General features: G+C 50.5%; 1 protein-coding gene across 1 annotated transcript in view; it reads left to right on the forward strand.

The window, feature by feature from the left end:
• The window catches only part of LOC136751617 (glutamate receptor ionotropic, NMDA 2B-like), a 33,355-nt gene extending 15,344 nt beyond the window's left edge, over positions 1–18,011 (forward strand). Inside the window, exons 5-15 of the mRNA XM_066707357.1 lie at positions 5,355–5,469; positions 6,059–6,267; positions 7,235–7,406; positions 9,828–9,981; positions 10,146–10,271; positions 10,824–11,053; positions 11,153–11,313; positions 12,139–12,326; positions 13,169–13,407; positions 14,164–16,156; positions 16,199–18,011. Coding sequence (XP_066563454.1) covers positions 5,355–5,469; positions 6,059–6,267; positions 7,235–7,406; positions 9,828–9,981; positions 10,146–10,271; positions 10,824–11,053; positions 11,153–11,313; positions 12,139–12,326; positions 13,169–13,407; positions 14,164–16,156; positions 16,199–16,644 — 4,033 coding nt within the window. The 3' untranslated portion in view covers positions 16,645–18,011. The remainder of the gene's footprint in view (positions 1–5,354; positions 5,470–6,058; positions 6,268–7,234; positions 7,407–9,827; positions 9,982–10,145; positions 10,272–10,823; positions 11,054–11,152; positions 11,314–12,138; positions 12,327–13,168; positions 13,408–14,163; positions 16,157–16,198) is intronic.
• The last annotated feature ends 305 nt before the right edge of the window (positions 18,012–18,316 follow it).

An 18,316-nucleotide genomic window follows, 5' to 3' on the forward strand; every position in this document is an offset into this window, starting at 1 on the left:
TCAGTCCAGGTGAAAATATTTGGTTTTTAAATAATAACTCGTATGTGTTAAGAAGGGGTGTCTCTAATAAAATCCAGGTGCATCGTGTTTTTTTTTTTTTTTTTTTTTTTTTAAGAAAGCTTTGAATACGAAATGAGGCAGGTTTTCCATTATATTGGTCAGGTGTCTGGGAAGGGTAAACAGAGAACAAACATTATTTTATGCATTATTTTAAAAACAATTCATGCTGACTTTCTAAATGTGAAGTGGGGCTTTTAAGAAGTTGTTGGAATAATTGTAGTTGTATTTATAAGTAGTTGTATTCTATAATTTTACAACCTCTTTACAGGGTGTCAGAAGCCTATGTTGTCAATCGCCTTCTATAATAATACTACAAATAATAATAATAGGCTAATTCAAAGTCAGTGTTTAATTATTTTATTGTAATTAGCTATTATTATTATTAGTCTGCATGTGAAAACAGTATTGTTCTCTTACAAAATCGTTATTATTATTATTATTATTATTATTCGTCCTGAAACCATTCAGGTTGCTTGTCCTTTTTGTGCGGCTGGGATCGATATTTACCGAGCTATGGTCGATTCAAAACCCCAAATTTCCCATTGCCTTGGAACACAATCTGGCGTACGGACCTTGCAAGCGGCAGGTCAGTTGCCAATCAGTATCGAGCGGTGATTTGCATAACCAATCAGCGGCCAGTGTTCCAGAGTTCGATTCGGCCTCCCTTTCTCTGCTATACTCTGCGCTTGCGCGTTGCACTGGGATTTCCCACTACGGTCCTCACGGTGTGTATTATTTGATTTCCGCAAATAATACTGTGTTATACTAATACTTATACCACTACTACTAATAATAATTATACTACATTAAATTAAATATATACAGGACTTTAGTACCGATTATTTGTATTGTTATCATACCATATTAGTCACTCTAATCACAACTGTGCGCTAGGAAATGTCAGAGAAATATCTCAGATAATTCCCTATAGGCCTAATATAGCGTAATTGGTATGATTTGACCACGATTTAAACATGCTTTTCATAATGTATTTACCATATTTCCCCTTATAATACCGTATGATATACTACTTATACTACTAATAGTTATAGTATATTAACTTAATACTAATACTTTCACTTCTACTACTACTAACATTTACACTACATTACATTTGGATATACAGAGCTCTAGTACCGATTATTATTATTATTATTATTATTATTATTATTATTATTATTATTATTATTATTATTCCATATGATTCACTACTACAACCTACATACCTTAATTAATTCTCTATAACTTTTCTACTACAGTAGAACAACAAATACTGCAGTACACTGTTTTATACCATAATATACTATTACTACAGTATACTGTAATGTACTACAGTAGTACAGTTCTACAACAAATACTATGGTACAGTGTTTTATACCATGTTACACCTGTATACTGTAGTATCTTGTAATTACTACAGTACTACATGTACAGGTAAACATACTGCTTACTATACTCAAACATTCTTTCACATTCTCCAGGAACTTTAGCATTCTAGTTATTATTATTATTATTATTATTATTATTATTATTATTATTATTATGCAATAACAAGTACATGTACACAAGCGCGTCGGTGAACGGTGGTCTTGCGGACCCCGATTGTCTCTCCCGCCCCCTGTACTCTGCACAACTGGCCAACTTTTAGAGCGCAAAGCTTGTGCACTTTGGATTGAAACGGGAGGACGCTGGCTTGGCATTCTCAGCCATTCAAAGGGTCCAGTCACTTGACACAAACTTTCTAAGGTAGGCTTGGGCTTTCTGAAATGTCCATTGCCTGTATCATGATCTGGTGAAGTATTACTGCGCTGTCGTCAGATCACACAATCCATGGCGATCAACTGACACATCACAATTATGACAACTTGACCATTATGAATACATTTTTCATTTTGTGGGCCTTGGGCAAACTGGCCAGCCATCAGTAGTAGGCCACAGGTCGAAGTGTGTCGACAGTATTTCTATGCGCAAATAAACGTTTAGGTGAATTTAACGATGGAAACAACATTTCCGATATTGTATTCGACAGTACAGAATGCAGGCGACAAAGTGCTCTTGCAGGAAATATTTTTACATATTTTGTTCGCTACAGGTCAGTTTGGATGAAAATGCATCTTGGTTTGTAAAATGGGTATATATACTTTTTATGCACAATTTTTAAATTCTTTATAAAGTAAATTAATAATACAGATCAAATCTGCCTATGAGGGAAATATAAGAATATTTCTTTGTACTGAATTTCTCTCGTATCTTACTCTTGTACTTTTTACAGTCGGCTGACACAAGGACATTCTTTTTATTTATTTATTTATTTATTTATTTATTTATTTATTGGCAGACGCCCTTGTCCAGGGCGACTTACAAAACATGTTTACAAACTTTCCTTATTGTGAGATTTTAGATTTAATGAGATTCAACCTGTATTTTATTGTACAATGTTAAAAGCTCATATTTATTTTTACAATGTTATATATAGATTGATATATTTATACATTATTATTATATAAAGGGTAAACTCCATATTATCAGGGTTCAATGACTACGATACTATAGCATATAGAAATTAAGTTAAATCGTTATGCGCTTTTTGTCGCACTTGAGTATGTTTTAAGTAATATATTTGCAGCTTCACTGTTACAGTTTGTTAGCCAGGCCAGTTGGTTTTCACTTTTATTTATTATTTACCATTTATTAAAAATAAAATTAAAATAAATACGAGAACAACCCCTCAAGATCCTCCACTGTTGTCATCTGAAAAACCCGCCTATCTTTCTCAACTCTCAACTAATTTTCCTCAGCTCGGGTATTGCAGTGGAAAACCCCCGACCCGGGCCAGGCCAGCTCGGCTGGGTTCCGTGTCGGGTACGATGTGCCAGAAGAAAAGGGGCATAATAGAGCCGGGACACTCACTCCACGCCCGTGTGAATAATTGTATTTTGTTAGTTGCGGTATTTTTGTTGATTAGGGAGTGTAGGGTGTAAATATGATCGGGTGTGCAGTGTTTGGGGAGGAAGGCAGTCTGGATCTGAATCAGGACACTGCTCAGTAAGGAAGGCCAGTATCCGGGCGTTAATGATGCTGCACCTTCCCCAGGTTGCTGCTCACACAGATGTAGTTGTTGGGGTCCAATTTGTCTCCACTCCTATAGATACAGGTAATTATTCTCTCTCTCTCTCAAAATCAAATTCAAAGTGAGCTTTATTGGCCAGGAAATAATATATATTATATATAATGAAGTAAATACAAATAAAATATATAAATCAACATAGTTGATACAATATAATCATAATAATCATTAATAATATACATGGATAATAGCTGCCCTGCCATTTTACACTGAAGTACTAATTCAGCTGCCCCCCTCCCTCTCTTTCTCTCCCTGTTTTAATTTAAACATGAGTCAGTTATGAATTGATATGTCAATGTAAATAGCATTTCTATTCTCAAACTCCTTAAATATTAACAGCATCCTAATACACCAATCAGACAGAAAGGGACAGAGAGAGAGAGGGAAGGGAGACAGAGGGATGAAGGAAGAAAGAGATGGACAGAGATCGTATCTCTCTCTTTCTCCCTCTGTCTCAGCCCATCCCTCAGTGTTTCAACCCCCCCGCTGGCTCCTCAGTAGCACTGCGCTGATTATGCCAGGAACACCATCCCTCACTCCTGTCACTCCCCCTCTCTGTCTCTCAGTCTCTCACTGTCTGTATCTCTGTGTGTCTCTCTGTCTCTCTCTTGCCATCTCTCTCTGAAAGAGAGACAGACATAGGGCAGAAAGACACTGGGAGAGATGGGGGCAGAGGGAGAGAAGGTGAGAATGATGGATAGAGGGACAGAAGGACAGACAGAGGGACAGTGGGACAGGAGGCAGAGGGACAGACAGGAACAGTGGGATGGGGGCAGGGGGACAGGGGGAGAGACAGATAGAGGGATAGGCAGGGGGACAGGGATAGAGACAGGGAGAGGGACAAGCAGAGGGACAGGGAGAGGGACAGGGGAGAGACAGGCAGGGGACAAGGGGTGAGAGAGGCAGAGGGACAGGGGGAGGAGGGATGTGGGCAGGGGGACAGAGAGAGTTAGGGACACAAGGCAGAGGGACAGTGGAACAGAGGGACTTTGTGACAGAGGGACAGTGGGAGAGAGGGACAGACAGACTGAGGGACAGGGGAACTGGGTGATGCTCCTTGGTGCAGATGCTCATGTGAACTCAGGCTAGATTACGGTCACCATGGCAACGCCGCAGACCTCTCAGAAGCCTGGAGAATTTGCTGGGTTAGCGTTGCCATAGCAACATATTACATATGCCAGGGAGAGTGGTGGAATGGCTCAGTGCTGAGAGAGAGAGAGAGGGGAAAGGATGGAGCATGAGGGAGGGAGACAGAGAGAGTCAGAGAGAGAAAGAGGGAGGAAAGGAGAGAAGAAGGTGGAGGGGAAGGCAGAGAGAAGATGATGAGGGAGACAGGAATGACAAACATATACAACTGGCACACACACAACTGCAGAGTCATGGACTGGACTGGACTGGACTGGACTGGACTGGACTGGACCGGACTGGACTGCTGCAGAGTCATTGACTGGACTGGACTGGACTGGACTGGACTGCTGCACAGTCACTGACTGGACCGGACTGGACTGCTGCACAGTCACTGACTGGATTGGACTGGACCGGACTGGACTGCTGCACAGTCACTGACTGGATTGGACTGGACTGGACTGGACTGTAGCAGAGTCACAGACTGGACTGGACTAAACTGGACTGGACTGGACTGCTGCACAGTCACTGACTGGACTGGTCTGCTCCAGAGTCCTTGACTGGACTAGACTGGACTGGACTGCAGCAGAGTCACAGACTGGACTGGACTGGACTGGACTGCTGCACAGTCACTGACTGGACTGGACTGGACTGGACTGGACTAGACTGGACTGTGTGTGTCAGCGAGGCAGTGTGTCAGTCCAGTTCTGGGCAGTAAAGGGTTAACTATGTATTTATTTATTTATTTATTATTTATTTTATATTCTCTCCTGAGCAGCAGTTTTGCCATGGAAACCACGGCCCACAGAGAACAAGGCTGATCTGATCGCAACTGACAGACAGCAGAACATCCCATAATGCTCACTGCCAAACACACCTACTGTAACACACACACTGTAATACACACACACTAGTCTTTGACCAGACCAGTGTATAAATTACTATAATGACACAACTCTCCCTTCTCTCCCTCTTTCTCTCCCTACCATCTTGCCCTCCTCCTCCCATCCCTGTCCTCCTCCCACACCCCTCTCTCGCTCAGGTACCTGATGAACGTGACGTTCGAGGGCCGAAACCTGTCCTTCAGTGAGGACGGCTATCAGATGCACCCCAAGCTGGTCATCATCCTGCTGGACAAGGACCGCCAGTGGGACCGGGTGAGATGCCCCCATCCTCCCTCTGTCTCTCCATCCCTCCTCCCTCCATCCCTCTTTCCCTCATCCCTCTCTCTCTGAACCACACTCTCTCATCCCTCCATTGCTGGCACAGATACTCTCTGCTGAACAAGTACTGACAGTGGCACTGGGTGGGACATACACACTCCTCTCTTCATCCCTTCATCCCTCCATGCTTCCAAACTCTCTTGCCCAGGAGGGAAAGCATTTTGGTCTCTCTCTATCTCTCTCACTCTCTCTCCCTCAATCTGTATTCTGTGCTTTGTGCCAAGAGAGAAAGAGAGAGAGGGAGAGTGGGCAAGGTGACTTTCTTCCCCTTTCTCTCTCTCACTTTCTCTCTCCTTCTCTCTCTCTCTCTCTCTCTCTCTCTCTCATGTTTTATTCCTTCACTGCCCTCTTCCTGGACCATTGCTTGAGTTCTAATGAGGCGCTTCTATCCTGCAGCTCCTCTCTCCCTCTCTCTCTCTCTCTCCTTCTCTGTCAGTCTTAGAACCCTATATTAACCCCCTCCCTTTCTCTCTTTCTCTCTCTCTCTCTCTCTCTCTCTGCCCCCCTCCCCATGCGTGGGCAGGTGGGTAAGTGGGAGAATGGCTCACTGGCGATGAAGTACCACGTGTGGCCGCGCTTCGAGCTATACGCCGAACCTGGCGAACGCGAGGATGACCACCTGTCCATTGTGACGCTGGAGGAGGCGCCCTTCGTCATCGTGGAGGACGTGGACCCCCTGAGCGGCACCTGCATGCGCAACACCGTGCCCTGCAGGAAGCAGCTGAAGAACCTGTGAGTCTATAACACTGACTCTACAGCCCTGACTCTATAGCCCCATCTGTGTGTCTGTGTGTGTGTGTATCTGTGTGTAACACCGTGCCCTCACAGGTTCGTGAGTCTATAACATTGACTCTACAGCCCTGACTCTATAGCCACTTCTGTCTGTCTATGTGTCTGTGTGTGTGTCTGTGTGTGTGTGTGTCTGTGTGTAACACCGTGCCCTCACAGGTTCGTGAGTCTATAACATTGACTCTACAGCCCTGACTCTATAGCCACTTCTGTCTGTCTATGTGTCTGTGTGTGTGTCTGTGTGTGTGTGTGTCTGTGTGTAACACCGTGCCCTCACAGGTTCGTGAGTCTATAACATTGACTCTACAGCCCCGACTCTATAGCCTCATCTGTCTGTCTGTCTGTCTGTGTGTCCATGTGTCTGCCTGTAACACCATGCCCTCACAGGTTCGTGAGTCTATAACACTGACTCTACAGCCCTGTCTGTCTATAGTCTGTCTGTCTGTTTGCTACCCTTGCTCTAACCTTGCTGATTGCACTTCGAGTTGTTATGACTGTCACACTGTATCTGTCTAACACAATATCTGTCTGTCTGTCTGTCCTGTCATCTCACTGCTCCCCCCTCTGTGTTGTCACTCTACACTCCCTGTCTCTCTCCCTCCCTTTCCTTTCTCTCTTTCTCTCTTTCTCTCTCTCTCGCTGTGTTTCACTCTTTCACTGTCTTTGGCTTCTCCAAATTCTGTCCCTACCCCTTTCATCCTCCTCTTTCCCCCCTACCTCCCCACCTCTTTCTCTTCCCTGTCTCTCTCTCTCTCTCACGGTCTTTATCTCTCTGTCCCCTTGTCTCTCTCTCTCACACACTCTCTCCCTCTCCCTCTCCCTCTCCCTCCCTCTCTCCCCTCCTCTCTCTCTTTCTCTCTCTCTCTCTCTCTATCTCTCTCTCTTTCCTCCTCCTCCCCCTCTCTCTCAGCAATCAGACTGGGGACAGTGGCATCTACATCAAACGCTGCTGCAAAGGCTTCTGCATCGACATCCTCAAGAAGATCGCCAAATCGGTCAAGTTTACCTACGACCTCTACCTGGTGACCAATGGGAAGCACGGCAAGAAGATCAACGGGACCTGGAACGGCATGGTCGGCGAGGTAACCCCCCCCCCCCCCCATCACCCCCCCTCCCCATTTCCGCGGCAACTGCATCACCATCACTGTGGCAACCATAAATGCCTGCAGGAATATCAGCCAGAACAGGATGAGAATTTGCAATGCGGTCAGATATCAGAGCCATGTATACTACACTATAGAGAGAGAGAGAGAGAGAGAGAGAGAGAGAGAGAGAGAGAGAGAGAGAAGCAGATTGAATCGAAGAGTGAGGAAAAGAAAAAGGGACACACCTGGGCCGGGAGCAGAGCACACACTGCACACACCTGGGCCTGACCATCAGTGCGTCAGGGAGCTTTACCCTGGCAGGGAATTCTAGGGCATCAGAAGGAGACTGAACTAAATAAACACCAATCAGAATCTGGTCCAAGATATCTGATTGTGTTATCCAGCCCATTGCACTGTGGGGCAGTGAGGTGTGGGTCCACTCAGACAGCAGGACTACACAACATGGGACCAGATCTGTGAAACCATCCTACAGGTGCAGAGAAGAGCTCCTCATATGCAGGGCTGAATTAGGCCATGACCCGCTGCTCAAACCCACCCAGAAGAGAGCACTGAAGTTCTGGATGCAACTACAGGAGATCCCCCCAGAGTCACTGCAACACAAGAGCTGAGCCCAGAGAAGAGCCCCTCTGTCAGCTGGCCCTGAAGCTCACAGCACTGACCCCCCACAACATCGATCAGCATCAGAGCAGCGCTGCTCACCAGTCACAAATCAGAGTCGACCCAATTATAAACCAACCAAACACTCCTGTCTGGAACATTGGGACACAGAAACTAAATCCCACAGTGAACTGGGTCACTATCCGGCTATAAACAAACAGTCCACCCTGTCAGAGTCTCTTCACTGTCAGAGACATGAAGCAGAGACAGATCCTGACCAAATACCGGCTCAGTGACCATAGCCTGGCCAAACAGGAGAGGTGGACACAGAGAGGAGCGGTGCTGTGGTCACTGAGAGACAGGAGAGGTGGACACAGAGAGGAGCGGCGCTGTGGTCATTGAGAGAAAGGAGAGGTGGACACAGAGAGGAGCGGTGCTGTGGTCACTGAGAGACAGGAGAGATGGACACAGAGAGGAGCGGCGCTGTGGTCACTGAGAGACAGGAGAGGTGGACACAGAGAGGACAGTGTGGTCACTGAGACAGGAGAGGTGGACACAGAGAGGAGCGGTGCTGTGGTCACTGAGAGACAGGAGAGATGGACACAGAGAGGAGCGGCGCTGCGGTCACTGAGAGACAGGAGAGGTGGACACAGAGAGGACAGTGTGGTCACTGAGACAGGAGAGGTGGACACAGAGAGGAGCTGCGCTGTGGTCACTGAGAGACAGGAGAGGTGGACACAGAGAGGAGCGGCGCTGCAGTCACTGAGAGACAAGAGAGGTGGACACAGAGAGGACAGTGTGGTCACTGAGAGACAGGAGAGGTGGACACAGAGAGGAGCGGCGCTGTGGTCACTGAGAGACAGGAGAGGTGGACACAGAGACACACTTTCTCCTGCACTGACGAGAACACTCTTTGACCAGGGAAACGCACTGAGACCGAATCAGCAGGGCCCCCCGATGCAGACAAACTAGCCATCCTGCTGGTGAGGGACACACAGCCCCTAGTGCCTGATATAGAGCTCGTGCCACAGACTGAGACAAATATTTATTTTATTCTATTCATTCCTTTTTCATGAGGTTCTCACTTGATATAATTTGTATCTTTTATCATTTGTATCTCCTGTAAATGCTTGGGCAATACATCATTCATGGCATGCCAATAATGTACATGGAGTTGAATTGAATTGAGAGGGAGAGAAAGGGAGAGGGGGAGGGAGCTGCTCCACTTCTGAGGTTTATATATACCTGTGTCTGTCTGCTCCCCGGAGCGAGGGAGAGCGAGGGACATGGAGAAAGAGAGGAAAACGGGAAGACAGCTATTTCTAGCCTTCTAAGCCCTGACCCCCCCGCGTCCCCTAGTCTGGCCCACTTTCTTTGTCTCTCTTTCCACCTGAACATCAATATGGGACACTGAGAACTACTGCAAACCCACACACTGAGTCAGGCTGTCAGTGTGTCTGTTGGTCAGTCAGTGTGTCAGTCAGTCAGTGTGTCAGTCAGTCAATCAGTGTGTCAGTCAGTCAGTCAGTCAGTGTGTTAGTCAGTGTGTCAATCATTGTGTCAGTCGGTCAGCCAGTGTGTCAGTCGGTCATCAATGTGTCAGTTGGTTAGTCAGTTTTCAGTCAGTCAGTGTGTCAGTGTGTTAGTCAGTGTGTCAGTCAGTCAGTCAGTGTCAGTCAGTGTGTCAATCAGTGTGTCAGTCAGTCAGTCAATCAGTGTTTCAGTCAGTCAATCAGTGTGTCAGTCAATCAGTGTGTCAGTCAGTCAGTGTGTCAGTCAGTGTGTGTTCCTCTCCTCCAGGTGGTGCTGAAGAACGCTCACATGGCCGTGGGTTCACTGACCATCAATGAGGAGAGGTCAGAGGTCATCGACTTCTCAGTGCCCTTCATCGAGACGGGCATCAGCGTCATGGTCTCCCGTAGCAACGGCACCGTGTCCCCCTCTGCCTTCTTGGGTGAGAGCTGACACTCATTCTACCCCTCCCTCTCCCCTCCCTCCATCTCTCTCTCTCCCTCCCTCTCCCCCCCCCTCTCTCTCTCCCTCCCTCTCCCCCCCCTCTCTCTCTCTCTCTCTCTCCCCCCTCTCTCAGTGATGTCAGTGTGAACACTCTCTCCTCAGAGCCCTTCAGTGCGGACGTGTGGGTGATGATGTTTGTGATGCTGCTCATCGTCTCGGCGGTGGCTGTGTTTGTGTTTGAGTACTTCAGCCCCGTGGGCTACAACCGGTGCCTGGCGGACGGGCGAGGTGAGTGAGGCCACACCACACCACAACACAACATACAACACACAACACAACACACCACAACACACTGCACCACACACAACACACCGCACCAAAACACAACACACCACAACACACCGCACCACACACAGCTCAGCAACACACAACACCACAACAAACACCAGAGCATGCACCACACACAACAACACCCCTCACACAGCACAGTTACATACAACACCACAACCATGCACCATGTACAACATAACACCACACAACACACCAAAACAACACACACAACACCACAGCAACAGCACAACACAACAACATAACAGCGTACCAACACACAATCGCACACACCCATACAACAATACTGGCAGCTAATGTTTTACATTGTGTGTCAGCTGAGAGCCTATACAACACAGCAGCACTGCAACACACTAATGTACACACTCTCCTAACACATTGTAACACATTGTAACACACTGTAACACACTCTGAACACACCTTAACACACACATACTCATGTACACGCACTAACACACTGTAACGCACTACACCTCTCTCTCCTGCCCTCAGAGCCGGGTGGTCCCTCCTTCACCATCGGAAAGGCGATCTGGCTGCTCTGGGGACTGGTGTTCAACAACTCTGTGCCGGTGCAGAACCCCAAGGGCACCACCAGCAAGATCATGGTGTCGGTCTGGGCCTTTTTTGCTGTCATCTTCCTGGCCAGCTACACTGCCAACCTGGCCGCCTTCATGATCCAGGAGGAGTACGTGGACCAAGTGTCCGGCCTGAGTGACAAAAAGGTACGGAGGGAGAGAGGGAGAGAGAGGGGTGTTTGTGGTATTTGCTGTCTGTCTGTCTTGAATTGGAGGTACAACACACTGACACCCCTCCCCTTCCAGTTCCAGAGCCCCAACGAGTTCTCCCCTCCGTTCCGCTTCGGCACGGTGCCCAACGGCAGCACAGAGCGCAACATCCGCAACAACTACCTGGAGATGCACACCTACATGGTCAAGTTCAACCAGCGCAACGTGGACGATGCGCTGCATAGCCTGAAGACAGGGTAATGCCACATCCCGCTCCCCACTGACCCACACTGAGACTGACTGAGCTTGAGCCCCTGCCACATCCAGCTCCCTCATTGCCACATCCTGCTCCCCACTGACGCATACTGCTGCGCTGCACAGCCTGCAGACAGGGAACTGACTTGAACTGCCCCCCCGACTGGCACTGATGCCGAGCACCTGCCACATCCTGCTCCCTCACTGACATGGACACTGACACCGAGCCCCTGCCGTATTCCCCACCCCCCGACTTGTACTGAGGCCAAGCCCCTGCCACATCCAGCTCCCTCTACTGACTGACACTGACATGGACACTGACGCCGAGCCCCTGCCACATCCTGCTCCCCACTGACTCACACAGATGCGCTGCAGGGCTGAAGACAGGGAGGGCACTGCCACATCTTTCTCCCTGACGCTAATCCCCTGCCATATTGTAATCACCACTGACTCACACTGAGACTGCCTAAGATTCAGCCCCTGCCACATCTTGCTCCCTCACTGCCATATTCTGGTCTCCACTGACTCACACTGACACGCTGCACAGCTTGCAGACAGGGAACTGCCCCCCCAACTGGCACTGAGGACAACTGACACACGAGGGACTGCCCAGTTCCACCCCCCCCCCCCTCCTCTGGCACTGAGGACGACTGATACACGGGGCCCCATCTGGCCCCTGGCCTCCCTGACACACACTGCTCCCTCAATGACTGTCACAGAGATTGTCTGACACTGAGCCTTTGCCACATACTGCTCCCTCACTGGCACATCTTCCTCCTCTCCCCTCGCTCTCCTCCTTCCCCTCCCTCCCTCCCTCCACCCTGCAGGAAGCTGGACGCATTCATCTACGACGCGGCGGTGCTCAACTACATGGCCGGGCGGGACGAGGGCTGCAAGCTGGTGACCATCGGCTCTGGGAAGGTGTTCGCCTCCACCGGGTACGGCATCGCCATCCAGAAGGACTCGGGCTGGAAGCGCGCAGTGGACCTGGCCATCCTGCAGCTCTTCGGAGACGGTGAGAGGAGTGAGGGACGAGAGAGAGGGAGGGGGAGAGAGATGAAGGGATGAGGAGAGAGGGAGGGAAGGAGGGGGAAAGAGGGAGGGAGAGACAGGGAGGGAGGGAGCTAGGGAGAGAGGGAGGGAGAGAGAAAGGGAAGCAGGGGGGAAGAGGGGGAAATAGGGAGGGAGGGAGAAAGTGAAGGAGGGGGAAAGAGGGAGAGAGAGAGATGGAGGGAGAGAGGGAGGGATGGGGAGTGGTGCTGATAGAGAGGTGGGAGCTGTGCCGTGCTGTAGTGCCTTGTATTGCACTGTAGTGTAGTATACTATATAGTTAGCAGGCAGTATACTGTGCTGTGCTGTAGTGTGTTGCCCTGTGCTGTAGTATACTGTGCTGTGCTGTAGTGTAGTGTGTTGTACTGTACTGTAGTATACTGTTCTGTAGTGTGTTGCCCTATACTGTAGTATACTGTGCTGTAGTGTATTGCTGTGTTGCCCTGTACTGTAATATACTGCGCTGTGCTGTAGTGTATTGCAGTGTGTTGTCCTGTACTGTAGTATACTGTGCTGTGCCGTATGTAGGGCAGTGCCAGTCCCAGTTGTCTCAGGCTGTAAGTAGGTTATGATCAGATGACAGGGAGACTGGGCCAGCATCACTGTCACTGACACACACGCGCACACATGCACACGCACTCACGCACGCACGCACGCACAAACACACACACACACATGCACATGCACTCACACACACACATACAAACATACACACACTCACACGCACATGCACTCACACACAATGACACAGAGGGAAGTGGAACACTCTCACACAAGGCACTAATCCCACCCATGACTGACCCCCAGGAGAGATGGAGGAGCTGGAGGCGCTGTGGCTGACGGGCATCTGCCACAATGAGAAGAACGAGGTGATGAGCTCCCAGCTGGACATCGACAACATGGCGGGCGTGTTCTACATGCTGGGGGCAGCCATGGCGCTCAGCCTCATCACCTTCATCTGCGAGCATCTCTTCTACTGGCAGCTGCGCCACTGCTTCATGGGCGTCTGCTCGGGCAAGCCGGGCATGGTCTTCTCCATCAGCAGGGTGAGTGAGTGGGCTACTGCAGGGCTACTACAGGGAGTCTGTAGACACTGCCTTATGCATGTGGTAGAGAGAGAGAGTGGGAGGAAAAGAGAAAGAGCAGCTGTGACACCCTCGTTCCCCCCCAACATACTCAGGAGTGATGGTCGTTCACCTTTGACATTTGACCTCTTCACTGGGGCTCATTTACCGGCCCTTCACCCTGGCCTCGCTCCCTCCATCACTGCTGCCTCTTACACTCTTCTTAGCAAGGGAACGAGAGATGGGAGGGAGGTGTGACTGACTGATTTAAACCTATTGATATCCGTCATTGATCCCAGTCCTCGTCAGAACAGCAGCACTGGACTGACCTCCAGCGAACTGCATCCATCCATCCATCCATCCATCCATCCATCCATCCATCTCCCCCCCCCTCCTCTGTCTCTCAGGGCACCTGGGAGCAATAAATACAGCAATTAGACACATTTGATTCTAGCGTGTATTCACAGCAATGTTACATGCATCTGCTGTGCACACAGTATGTGTCCCTCCCTCCCTCGCTCCCTCTCTCTCTCTCCCTCTCCCTCTCCCTCTCCCTCTCTCAATTCAATTCCAGCTGCTTTATTTACAGCAGCAGATCAAAAGGATCAATTGAAATGTGAATAATAATAATATTATATGCAGGAATTATATATATAAATAAATACATAAGATAACATCTCTCTCTCTCCCACTCATCCCCATCCCTCTCTTCTTCTTCTTCTTCCAAACAACTAACAGGGCATCTACAGCTGCATCCACGGGGTGCAGATTGAGGAGAACAAGTCTGGGATGAACTCGCCCTCGGCCACCATGAACAACACGCACTCCAACATCCTACGGCTGCTGCGCACGGCCAAGACCATGGCCAGCCTGTCGGGGGTGAACGGCTCTCCCCATAGCGCGCTGGACTTCATCCGCCGCGAGTCGTCCGTGTACGACATCGCTGAGCACCGCCGCAGCTTCGGAGGGGTGGGCCCCCACGCAGACTGCGGCAAGCCCCCGTACCCTGGTGGCGGTGGGCCCCCCCCGGCCCTGCCCATGCCCCTGCCCCTGCCCCCTGAGGACAACCTGTTCTCGGATTACATCAGCGAGGTGGAGCGCACCTTCGGCAACCTGGGGCTGAAGGAGAGCAACCTGTACCAGGACCACTACCTGCACCACCACCACGCGCCACCGGGGGGCCTGGGCGGACCTCCGTCCGGCCGGCCCCATAGCCTGGGCAGTGGCAGCTCCCTGGAGGGGCCCCTGTATGACTGCGACAGCCTGGGGGGCGGAGGAGGGGGCGGGGGCGGGGGAGGTGGAGGCGGAGTGACGCCGATTTTCAGCACCCAGCCGCGCGGCTCCTTCAGCTCCCACCGGGGCGGCAACAAGTTCGACCTGGTGGCCGGGCTGGGGCAGGGCGGGCAAGGGGGGGGTGGGCAGGGCTTCAAGCAGGGCCTGGCGGATCTGTACGGCAAATTCTCCTTCAAGGGCGGCAGCTCGGGGTTCATCGGTGGGGCCCACGACCGGTACTGCGGGGGCGGGGGGGGCGGGGGCGACGACGGCAACATCCGCTCAGACGTGTCGGATATCTCCACGCACACAGTCACCTACGGCAACCTGGAGGGCAACGCCAAGCGGCGCAAGCAGTACCGCGACTCGCTGAAGAAGCGGCCGGCCTCAGCCAAGAGCCGCCGCGAGCTGGACGAGATCGAGCTGGGCATGAGACGCCGGCCACACTCCTCCCACACGCACCACAGCCACGCCCACTCCCACAGCCACGCACACATGCGCTCCGTCTCCCCGCCACTGCTGCCCCTGGAGAGGAAGAGAGGCGGGGGCGGGGGCGGGGCGTCCTATTTCGTGCGGGATAAGGAGGGCCTGAGGGATTTTTACCTGGATCAGTTCCGGCCCAAGGAGGGGGTGCCCCAGTGGGAGCACGTGGATTTGACTGATGGGCCCGGGGTGGGGGTGGGCGGGGGCAACAGCAGCAGTCTGGTCCCGGTGGAGGATTTCCTCAAAGGCAAAAAGAAGACAGACTCCAAATCGGGGGTAGGGGCAGGGCAGCAGGGAACGTGCTGGGAAAAGAACTCCGTGGGCCTGGCAGGGGGTGAGTGGGAGTGTCGCAACTGCCCCGGGGGCAAGCAGGGAGGGTACGCTGGAGGGGGCTGTGGGAACCCAAGCGGGGCCAACAGCCGGCCCAGCTCCGCCTCCTGTGTGCGCTGTGACGCCTGCAAGAAGGCCGCCAACCTGTACGACATCAGCGAGGACAGCTGCTCGCTGCTGGAGCTGGGGGGGAACAAGGGCGGGCTGGGGGGCCTGGGCGGGGCGCTGGGCCTGGGGGGAGGAGGGCCGGCGCGGCGGAAAGTGGGAGGGGGGGGGGAGGGCAGAGGAGGGGGGAAGCAGCTGCGTCGGCAGCACTCGTACGACACCTTCGTGGACCTGCAGAAGGACGACCTGCCCCCCCCCCGCAGCATCAGCCTCAAGGACAAGGATCGCTTCCTGGAGGGCACCAGCCCCTACGCACACATCTTCGAGAGACATGCCCACAGCGGCGGCGGAGGGGGCGGCGGCGGAGGGGGCGGTGGCGGGGGAGGGGTCTCCGGCTCTGATCCCTTCTTCTTTGGGGCCGGGGGGAAGCCAGCCTCCTCCTTCGGGGGCGGGGGAGGGCTGTTCCGAGGAGGGGGAGGGGAGCTGCATCGGAGATCTGTAGGAGGAGGAGGAGGAGGAGGAGGGGGTGGAGGGGGAGGCGGCATGATGGGGGGAGTAGATAGAGGGATGGGGATGATGGGAGGAGGGGGAAGAGGGGCAGGGAGCGGCTACTCCCTCAGCAAGTCCCTGTACCCCGACCGCGTCAACCACAACCCCTTCATCCCCACCTTCGGGGACGACCAGTGCCTGCTGCACGGCGCGCAGTCCCACTACTTCAAGAAGCCGCAGCCCGCGCCACAGCCGCCTGCCTTCCTCAAGGGAGTGCGGCCGGACCTCAGGGGCTCGGCCATCCTGGGGGTCACCTCCTTCCTCCCGGCCAGCGCGGCCGCGGGGGTCCTGTCCAGTGTGGCGCTGGGCGGGGGCGGCGGGGGTGGGGTGGGGGGCGGCGTGGTCTCCATGGGCAACCACCACCCCGGGGGCCCCAACAGCCACAAGCTGATGGCTGCTGCCGCCTCCCACCGGCCGTTCAATGGGTCCAGCAATGGCCACGTGTATGAGAAGCTGTCCAGCATCGAGTCTGATGTGTAGAGAGGGGGAGGGAGAGATCGGGAGAGAGAGAGGGAGGGAGATAGAGAAGGACAGGGAGAGAGGGAGAGGGGGAGAGAGAGAAGGGGATGCTGGGGAGAGACAGAGATACTGTCCATCAAGAGAGAGAGAGGGAGAGAGGAATGAGAGCAAAGTAAGACAGAGAGAGAGACAGAGAAAGAGAGAAGACAAAGACCAGACAGCCTCCTCTCTCCCGTGTCTCCTCTCCTCCTCATTCCTCCATTTATGTATCCTCCCTCTCTTTCTTATCCAATGCGCCATACACTGAGCTGTTGCTTGTTGTGAAAAAGTGAATCTTAAAAACAGAACAATCAACAATCAAAACAGGGTATATTAAAACATAAATGATAATATTATTATGAATAATAATGATAGTAATAATAACCACACTGATTATACTGACACTAATGACACAAAATATTGATAATGTTAATAATATTTATAATATGTGTGTCTTGGTAGCGCAGGGATGGTCAGTTGGTCAGTATCTCTCTGTCCAATAACTTTTTTTTTACTTCTCTGGGACAGACTGGACCGCACAACACACACACACACACACACATATTCACACACAAACACACACACACACACAGTAACTCTGCCACTCCACTCCAGATGTTGTAGGGGTATAGATCCAGATGCTCAGAGAAGGGCCGAGGGGGGGTGAGGGAGAGAGAGAGTTGTGTTTTTCTGTGTTTATTTATTTATTTTTTTGCTGGTTTGTTGTGAAATGGCACAATCCAAAAAATATTTTAAATATCTATGATTGTAAGAGAGAGAGATGGGGAAGAGAAAGAGAAACGGAGAGGGAGAGAAAGAGAGATGGAGGTGGGCAGATACAACAGGAACATTTAAAACTTTGTCTTCAAATTTACATTAAAACAACTACAATAATAATTTTGAATGCTTAGTCAGTTGGTCAGTCAGTGGTTATCTCAGATTTTTATATACAAACCATTCCAGCAAAAATGAAAAAGAAAAACATTATTTCCTCTTTGGTGGTGAGAGGGGGGAGAGATTAGAATGAGAGAGAGATGGAGAGAGGGAGAGTGGCAGCTGTTTTTCAGTCTGTGCCTCACAGGTATTTTTGTACATAGACCGTGCTGTACAGCTCAATGTATCAACTACAATTGTATGACAAGAGCAACAACAACAATGACAAAAATAATTATAATACAAATTATATATATATATACACACACACACACACACACACACACACATATATATACAATGGCAAAAGAAAAATCACAAGCAGAAGTTAAGAGGTATTTTCTTGGGGGAGACTTTGAGCTCCCTTAGGTTTTAAATAATTACTTGGTTGGATATATATATATATATATATATATATATATATATATATATATATATATATTTCTCAAAAAATGCTCATAGCTGGCTTTTGTTAATATTGATTATTGATGATTGATTTTGCTTAATTCTCTTGGTTTTCCTCGAGTTCGCCCCTCCCTTTGGTTGTGGAGGCTCTCTGACACTGGCATCCGAATAGTTTTGTTTGTTATAAAAATTTGCTGAGATTAAAAATCGCCACACACTATATATATATTATTATTATTGTTGACGAGGGTGGGGGGTTGGGAGGGGGGGGTAATTTCTATTATTATTATGATTATGTAGTTGTTTTTTTGTTTTG

This window comes from Amia ocellicauda, chromosome 6 (genome assembly GCF_036373705.1).
Source record: "Amia ocellicauda isolate fAmiCal2 chromosome 6, fAmiCal2.hap1, whole genome shotgun sequence".
Taxonomy (NCBI): Eukaryota; Metazoa; Chordata; class Actinopteri; order Amiiformes; family Amiidae; genus Amia; species Amia ocellicauda.